At 49.5% G+C, this 9019-nt stretch overlaps 2 protein-coding genes across 2 annotated transcripts; one reads left to right on the top strand and one right to left on the bottom strand.

The window, feature by feature from the left end:
- Positions 1-1051: 1051 nt before the first annotated feature.
- LOC134934416 (histone H4) lies at positions 1052-1363 on the top strand. The gene has a single exon (XM_063929859.1). It carries the CDS (start codon positions 1052-1054, stop codon positions 1361-1363), a length of 312 nt encoding a protein of 103 aa, XP_063785929.1.
- A 1090-nt stretch (positions 1364-2453) lies between these two features.
- LOC134934415 (histone H1C-like) lies at positions 2454-3119 on the bottom strand. Its single transcript, XM_063929858.1, has one exon. The coding sequence runs from the start codon at positions 3117-3119 to the stop codon at positions 2454-2456; it is 666 nt and encodes a 221-aa protein (XP_063785928.1).
- Positions 3120-9019: the final 5900 nt, after the last annotated feature.

Below are 9019 nucleotides of genomic sequence, written 5' to 3'. Positions count from 1 at the left end.
TCACAGGTGAAGTGCCGACAAGCTGCATGGACTGTCATCGGAGGCTTAGGCAGGAGGCTAGAGTTAGTGTTTAAGGGCAGTGCCATCTTAAAGTATTGGTACACTACTGTAGGTAGATGGCCAGGCCCCTATGATCCTTAAGGGGCTTCCAAGATGGTGCAGGCTGGGCCAGGGTCATCTCCCCCAGGCCGCTACCTCCAGAGCTTCCTGTGATGCAGGTAGAGAATGCTGTCTGACCCATCTGATTGTGAATTACACACAAATAAAGCGTCCAGTCAGCATTCTCCTTCCTGCCCGGTAGTCAGGATCCCGGCAGTCAGAATACAGATTCCGGGATCTTGACAGCTAGAATGCCGGCAGCACCACCAAAGCTATTCCCACTGCTGGGAGCCACCGAGCCTGCAATGTGGCGAGCGCAGCAAGCTCAAAGGGGCCTTGATGTGCTCACCTCCCTGCCAGCATTCTGCCAGCACTTTTTTTTATGCCATGTATTTAACAGTGATAATTTAAATTTGTATGGTACATTTAAAAAGCGTTCTTTCAATAAATTCCATTTAAATTTTATTGATAGGTATTATTTTTTATTGCTAATTCACATAATTCCAGGTGAATATACACTGGTCTTAAATCTGTATAGTCCACTTTAGGAGTCTTAAACTATATGAATCACCATAAATATGTTTTTATCAGATTTAACGTAATTTTCTTTTCTTTTCTAGCAGTCGTGAAATGGATACACAATAATTACATGTGCATAAATAAAAACATAAAAAAGTAATAAAATAGAAAAATTAGTGTTTACTTTTATATACTTTGTGTACTGTATCTGAATTTTATTTCCACTGAGTAGCTGTAGAGCCCCCTATATGCCTTATAGTCTCTTCATTTAGTTTCCCAGAGTCATGAGGCTCAGGTTGTGGTCTAAGTTGATACTTTTGCACAGATTGTATCCAGCAATGTTTCGATGGAATAGTTACAATTGCATAACACTGTTTATTGCTTCTCATTAGTATTAGTTTCTTACTGATTGCAACTCGCAAGCTGTTTGAAGATGTCAGGAAGAGGCAAAGGTGGTAAGGGACTCGGGAAAGGAGGCGCTAAGCGCCACAGGAAGGTGCTGCGGGACAACATCCAGGGCATCACGAAGCCAGCCATTCGCCGTCTCGCTCGCAGAGGTGGCGTGAAGCGCATTTCTGGTCTCATCTACGAGGAGACCCGTGGGGTGCTGAAGGTCTTTCTAGAGAATGTGATCCGGGACGCCGTCACTTACACCGAGCACGCCAAGAGGAAGACTGTGACAGCTATGGATGTGGTCTATGCTCTCAAGCGCCAGGGCCGCACTCTGTATGGTTTTGGAGGTTAAGATCTGGCTCCTCTTTGGCTGATCTCCTTTCCCGAAACACGCTAACAAAAGGCCCTTTTAAGGGCCACCTACAGTACTCCTGAAATGAGCTTTATGAACATGCTGCTTTTCGAGGGAAGCGTATTGTTAAAGTCAGATCCACAATACTAACGATAGAAATACACTTCTTTCCCATCTACAAAGTCTCGCTGGATATTCAAATATTAGACGCCAGAAGTTGCCATTTACAATGCATAGACCATATAGATCTAGAATTCTAGTCAATCTGGAATGGAAAAAGGCAGCAGCATAATTGCCTCTGTCCATTTGGATGATGCCTCCTTGTGTCCGGGTGGAATCGGTTCGATATTGTTTTATGAAAAATCCTGAAGGATGTAGGTGTAATATACCGTACACACTCTTGAAAAGATGTTGAGTTAAAATGTCACTTGTATTATGACGATGACATACTGACAGAATATATGTCCTAAAATTCAAGCATAGTGTATTAAGGCACAGCTGTGAATGTTTCTCCAAGTGTAGTTTATATATAATCCTGTTACAACGACCTCTTGAACAATTAATAAGTAGGGAAGCTTACTTGCCAACGACTCTGATACAGGGGATAGAAACTGCACAGAACTATTTGTCTCTACTGGAGGTTCTCTTTCTGGTATAGCAATCTCCCTGTTATTGTGTAGCTAGTGTTCTCAGAAAGTGCAAAACAAACATTAAAATGATACTTGCTTTTCAGCAGCTACCCAGCAGACTGTTCGCCACAGGGAATGGTGAGTGTTCGAGTACACAGGAAGGAAGCATGCCGCTATTGTGAGCGGCCTGAGGTAGGAAGCAGGACATCCAGGTATTTCCCGATCAGTCTTGCTACAGTAGCGCTAATAAATAACCCTGCGTTACCTATTAATAAGCAACCAAAAATCCCACTGAGAGACTGCTGAACTGTAACGTTATGTTGTGACTCAATATCTGTACACAGGGCGCCCCCAACTGGTCACGCCGTGCGCCTACAGCTCTGCCGAGACAGGGTGGGTGGCTCTGAAAAGAGCCTTTGGGGGGATAACAAGGAAGCGAGGCTGCTACGGCAGCTCTTCCATCACTTCTTGGTCGCAGCTTTCTTGGGCTTAGCTGCCTTCTTGGCCGGGCTTTTGGCGGCTTTGGGCTTCGCTGCCTTCTTGGCCGGACTCTTGGCTGCTTTGGGCTTCGCCGCCTTCTTGGCCGGACTCTTGGCCGCCTTCTTAGGCTTCGCGGCTTTAGGCTTCTTTGGGCTTTTGGCAGCAGCCGCTTTTGTGGGTTTCTTCGCCTTCTTCAGGCTCTTGGCTGCACTCAAAGCTCTCTTGGGCTTCTTCGGGGACTTGGCCGCTTTCTGTGCCGCGGGTTTCTTGGGCTTCAGAGATTTCTGGGCGGCTTTCTTGCTCTCCAGCTGCTTCTTATTGAGCTTGAAGAAGCCGGATGCGCCAGTGCCTTTCACTTGGGTGAGAGTTCCTTTGGTCACCAATCCTTTCACCCCTACATTGATGCGACTGTTGTTCTTCTCCACATCATAGCCTCCGGCAGCCAGAGCCTTCTTCAGGGCGGCAAGAGAAACTCCACTGCGCTCCTTAGAGGCGGCCACGGCCTTTAGGATCAGCTCGGAGACGCTGGGACCTGAAGACTTGCCGCTTTTCTTGGTTCCTCCTGCGGCTTTCTTCGGCTGTCTCTTCTTTTTGGCTGCGACCTCTGACGGCGGGACAGCGGCGACGGCTGGTGCAGTTTCTGCCATGTTAGCGCAAAATACAGCAACGTTCTAACGACAAGTCACTACGCTAAACAAAACGACGACGTTTCTTATATACGACGCCGGCTGTGCTGTGATTGGATGCTGAGCGGGGTGCGTTCTGTGCTCCTATTGGCCGGATGAGCATCTGTGAAAAATCTTCCCTGTCTGAGAGTTAGGAAGAATCTGCTCTCCCCTTGTGTTTCCCTAGCGCAGAAAAGGAGTCTTTATAGGGCACGAGAGGACCAGCGACCTGGCTCTCTGCACCACACCCGTACTACAAGGACTCCCCTAACCCTCTATGGTCATTGCTGGCCTAGACGCTGCAAATGGAGTGAGGAACAGCCGCTGGCAGCTCATCCACACCAGGCTCGATCTGCCCGGCATGTAACACATCTCTACTTTTCTACGAGGCAAAAAGGTCCCATCGGGGCACTATTCTCACTTACTGGCATTACAGATAATGAAGGTGCTCTAGGGCACAATCTGTGCAGAGGATGGTGCATTTTAAAACACATAAAAGTGATGTGTGGGCTCCTGTACTCCCGGGTGAGTAGCACAGGCAGGTTGCCTTACAGAAGGATTTGCACTCTTGTCTAGGAAGAATATGTAGGAGAGCCAAGTACAGGTTAATGATGGCTGGAATTCTCCTCGTAGTGAAGAATGCTGATGGTATTTGACCCAAATGTTCATATAACGATCCAAGTAGCTATCTATTTCTGCATATGTATGCAGAATAGCTGTGCCTGTAAGAGAGCTATGGTAACATGGTCCCAATACTTTGAGACTGCTATGAGATAAAACTGGGTTGGTGTTTCGGGGGGGGGGGGGGGGGGGAGTCAGTGGCATTTCTCATTAGGCACGCGAGGCGGGTCCAGTATGTTTTGCCGGTGGACGGGATGCCGGCTGTCAGTATACCGACAGCGGCATCCCGGGCATTAGAATCCCGATAGACTCCCATGAATCCTCCTAACCCTAACCTTTTCCCTACCCTAACCCTCCCTTGTGGGTGACTAACCCTAACCCTTCCCGCTTTGTGGCTAACCCTAACCCTCCCTTTCCCGCTGCCTAAGCCTAACCCTTCCCGCTTGATGCCTGACCCTAACCTCCCCTCCTAAGTGCCTAAATCTAACCCTGTCTCCCCGGTCCCTAATCCTAACTTTCCTGCCCAAACCGGACCCCCCCCCCCCCTTCGCGTCCCGCTGTGAGGACGGTCGGGATGCTGGTGCTGGCTGTCGTAAATGTGATGCTGGCACCCTGAACAATGTCGGTATGTAGACATCGGCATTGCATCCTCCTTCAGTATCCCAGCATCGTTATATTGACCACCAGGATCCCATCAGTCGGGAAGCTACCTGCTTCCCATTAAGGCCAGTGCCTGGGACGCACCTGGATGTTTGTGTTGGTACTGTCAGCCTAAAATGTGTCAGTAACTGCAAAATATATCCACTCTACTGCATGCTTGCCTCTGGTCAGGACAATAATAAATAGGGGTTTATGGAAGAATGGGAGCAAATAGGAGTAGAATAGGGGGAGATGGGAGAAACAGGAGGAGGAATAGGGGGAGATGGGAGTTAAGTGGGGGGGGGGTGGCTGGGAGGGGACAAGAGGATTCGTAAGAGATTGAAAGGTGTGGTGTAAAAAAGACCAAAAGCCCTGCATAATATCTAACAAGCTGGCAGATGATATGCCCAAAATATTAGTGTTTATTTGAAGAGTTATCCCGCCTAGGATATCTAGTCAGAGTGTTGACAGTAACCATATTGACATTTCCAAAGTTCAACATATTGGCCTAGATGCATCATCGCTTGGAAAGTGATACAATGGAGAGTGAAAAAGTACCAGTCAATCAGCTCCTAACTGCCATTTTTCAAACACAGCCTGTAACATGGAAGTTAGGAGCTGATTGGCTGGTACTTTTTCACTCTCCATTTTATCACTTTCCAAGCGATGATGCATCTGGGCCATTGTCAAGTACCATGTCCACATCCTCAACATGTTGACATGTTCACAATGCCGACACATGAAATATCACCATGTTAAATGCAATGTTCTGAGGATGTCGACAGTTAGGGTTAAGCACTCTCGGAAAGGTTAGGCTGTGTAGCGGGATGGGGTTGTTTAAGGATAGAGGTTAGGATTAGGAAGGAATAGGGGGTAGAATACTCACAGATACACCTCAGCAGGGACAACGCCACCGAAACTGCTCCTTAAGTGACTGCTGGAGCTGCAACCACCAACAGGAGACGTTAAGACATTACTAGATCACCAGGGATGGTTTGTCGCCAGTTCTTCATGTCAACATGTCCTCCTTGTTGACATATTGCTGTCACAATCCATGTAGTTTCTCCTCCATGCCTGGGGTGGCGCTCTCTGCTCTGGTGCTCCGCGTTCTGCTCTGTATCTGCAGCTTGATAATTAGCTGTTACCACAGCTGTGAGCAGCACCTGAACTCACTACTTAGGCCAGCCACACAGGCTCCCTGTTGCCAGTTCATTGAGTCAAGATTGTTACAGCTCCTGGTCCTGGTCATGGTCATGCTGGTCTCTGCTGCTAAATCGACCAAAGAACTGCCAGTGCTCTTGTTCCCGGCGAGTTTCTCCGCAGTCTACCCCAGTGTCTCCGGTGCTTCCAGCGTTAACTGCTGCACAGCTTCCAGCGTTCTCAAGCAGCTTCTGGACTTTAATGTGTCTCGGTCATCAGCGTGCTGGGAGTCAGTGTCTGCATCAGAGTCTTTAAGTATTATTTTCAAGTTCCTAGAATCATCAGTGTCTCCAGTCAACGTGTACTACTCTGCAAACCACCAGTGTCTTTAATTGTTATTCTCGAGTTCCTGGAATCATCAGCGTCTTCAGTCACCATTTTCTACTCTGCAAACCACCAGTGTCTTTAATTATTATTCTCAAGTTCCTGGAATCATCAGCGTCTTCAGTCATCGTTTTCTACTCTGCAAACCACCAGTGTCTTTAATTATTATTCTCAAGTTCCTTGAATCATCAGCGTCTTCAGTCATCGCTTACAACTTTGCAAATCATCTGTGTTTTCAATCATCATTCACAAGTTCCTTAACTCATCAGCATCTTCAGTCACCATTTATAAGTCTGCAAATCACCAGTGTCTTAAATCATCATTCACAAGTTCCTTAACTCATCAGCACCTTTAGTCACCGTTCACAAGTTTACAAATCATCAGTGCCATCCTGTGATCCAGCTACAGTGCAATCCTGCAGTCCAGCTACAGTGCAATCCTGCAACCCTGGTACGTGCATACTCTACCACAGTCTACATCATTTTCATGTACTCACAGTCTCCTGGCATCCCATGTCCCCTCAGTTTTCCCTTTGTGTTCTCTAGTTATTCCTGCTTTATATTTATTGTTTACAGTTGTACATTGCTTTAATAAACTTGCTATTATACCGTGAACATCAGTCCCTGCTAATATGTTCTCACAATGGGAGATCCAAACGAATTCTGACAGTATGAACTGGCCAAAAACAAACAGCAGGGGAGATAATTGCAGTCTGCCTGAGGGAGTTTTCTCACAGCTCGTTAACCCCTCAGCTCCCGGGACATCACCTTCTTTAGATTTGTTACAACTGGGGGTTTTAAAGGAGAAGTTAGACCAGCTACAGACTTTAGTGTCCGGTATTCTATGCGTTCTTCCTGAATTCCTGGGGAGACTGGTGGACCCCAGTAAAATAGCTCCAGAAAAGGAGTTTTCTTCTGACCCATGGACTAGGCATGCTAGGGGCACCTCTCCTCCTCAGACAAGAGGCAAGTTCCAAAGTTTCCCTCGACCTAGCCTCTCTGAAACAGAACGCCAGTATCGTAGAGACTATAAACTTTGCCTGTATTGTGGGGGTCAAGGACATTTTATTTTAACCTGTCCCATTCGAAAACCAAGAAATGGGGGCAGAGTGTATCTCCAATCTTTAAATACCATCTGTCACAAAACTGGTCTTCCACCTAGAGTTTCCAAGCCTGTCGCCCTAGGAGGGGGTTCTTCAGAGTGTCCAGCCCCAAGAAGGGGTTCTTCAGAGTATCTTGCCCCAAGAAGGGGTTCTTCAGAGTGTCCAGCCCCAGTGAGGGGTTCAGAGCGTCCAGCCCCAGTGAGGGGTTCTTCAGAGCGTCCAGCCCCAAGAGGGGGTTCTTCAGAGCGTCCAGCCCCAGTGAGGGGTTCAGAGCGTCCAGCCCCAGTGAGGGGTTCAGAGGGTCCAGCCCGAGAGTCTACAGAGTGCTGCCCAGCCCGAGAGTCTACAGAGTGCTGCCCAACCCGAGAGTCTACAGAGTGCTGCCCAGCCCGAGAGTCTACAGAGTGCTGCCCAGCCCGAGAGTCTACAGAGTGCTGCCCAGCCCGAGAGTCTACAGAGTGCTGCCCAGCCCGAGAGTCTACAGAGTGCTGCCCAGCCCGAGAGTCTACAGAGTGCTGCCCAGCCCGAGAGTCTACAGAGTGCTGCCCAGCCCGAGAGTCTACAGAGTGCTGCCCAGCCCGAGAGTCTACAGAGTGCTGCCCAGCCCGAGAGTCTACAGAGTGCTGCCCAGCCCGAGAGTCTACAGAGTGCTGCCCAGCCCGAGAGTCTACAGAGTGCAGCCCAGCCCGAGAGTCTACAGAGTGCTGCCCCGCCCGAGAGCCTACAGAGTGCTGCCCAGCCCAGCCCCGTGAAGTGGGGGCTCTTGCCTCAGGCCAGCCCCGTGAAGTGGGGGCTCTTGCCTCAGGCCAGCCCCGTGAAGTGGGGGCTCTTGCCTCAGGCCAGCCCCGTGAAGTGGGGGCTCTTGCCTCAGGCCAGCTCCTTGAAGAGGGGGCTCCTGCCTCAGCCCAGCCCCGTGAAGAGGGGGCTCTTGCCTCAGCCCAGCCCCGTGAAGAGGGGGCTCCTGCCTCAGCCCAGCCCCGTGAAGAGGGGGCTCTTGCCTCAGCCCAGCCCCGTGAAGAGGGGGCTCTTGCCTCAGCCCAGCCCCGTGAAGAGGGGGCTCTTGCCTCAGCCCAGCCCCGTGAAGAGGGGGCTCTTGCCTCAGCCCAGCCCCGTGAAGAGGGGGCTCCTGCCTTAGTTCAGCCCTGTGAAGAGGGGGCTCCTGCCTTAGTTCAGCCCCGTGAAGAGGGGGCTCCTGCCTTAGGCCCTCATTCCGAGTTGTTCGCTCGCAAGCTGCTTTTAGCAGCATTGCACACGCTAAGCCGCCGCCTACTGGGAGTGAATCTTAGCTTCTTAAAATTGCGAACGAAAGATTCGCAATATAGCGATAAGACATTTCTGTGCAGTTTCTGAGTAGCTCGAGACTTACTTTGCCAGTGCGATCAGTTCAGTGCTTGTCGTTCCTTGTTTGACGTCACAAACACACCCAGCGTTCGCCCAGACACTCCTCCGTTTCTCCAGCCACTCCCGCGTTTTTCCCAGAAACGGTAGCATTTTTTCCCACACGCCCCTAAAACGGCCTGTTTCCGCCCAGAAACACCCACTTCCTGTCAATCACATTACGATCACCAGAACGAAGAAAAAACCGTGAGTAATATTCCTAACTGCATAGCAAATTTACTTGGCGCAGTCGCAGTGCGAACATTGCGCATGCGCACTAAGCGGAAAATCGCTGCGATGCGAAGAAATTTACCGAGCGAATAACTCGGAATGACCACCTTAGTTTAGCCCCGTGAAGAGGGGGTTTCTGCCTTAGTTCAGCCCCGTGAAGAGGGGGCTTTGAGCATTATGTCAATCTCGGAGGAAGAATCTAGCACTCTCCTTTCTCACAACACAGGCCTTATATCTAGACACATAGGCACTGTTGTAGTCCTGGGTTCCAATCTTACTACTAACTTGTTGGCTCACAATTTGGGTAGAGCCCAGTCCCCCAGGACTTCCGGGAAGGACCAAATCCAAAAAGTACCATCCAAGTCTCTAGTCAAAGTTCGGTTAGGAT

Source organism: Pseudophryne corroboree, chromosome 6 (assembly GCF_028390025.1).
Source record: "Pseudophryne corroboree isolate aPseCor3 chromosome 6, aPseCor3.hap2, whole genome shotgun sequence".
Taxonomy (NCBI): Eukaryota; Metazoa; Chordata; class Amphibia; order Anura; family Myobatrachidae; genus Pseudophryne; species Pseudophryne corroboree.
The sequence above is the reverse complement of the archived record's forward strand: the minus strand, read 5'-3'. Positions and strand labels throughout refer to the sequence as shown.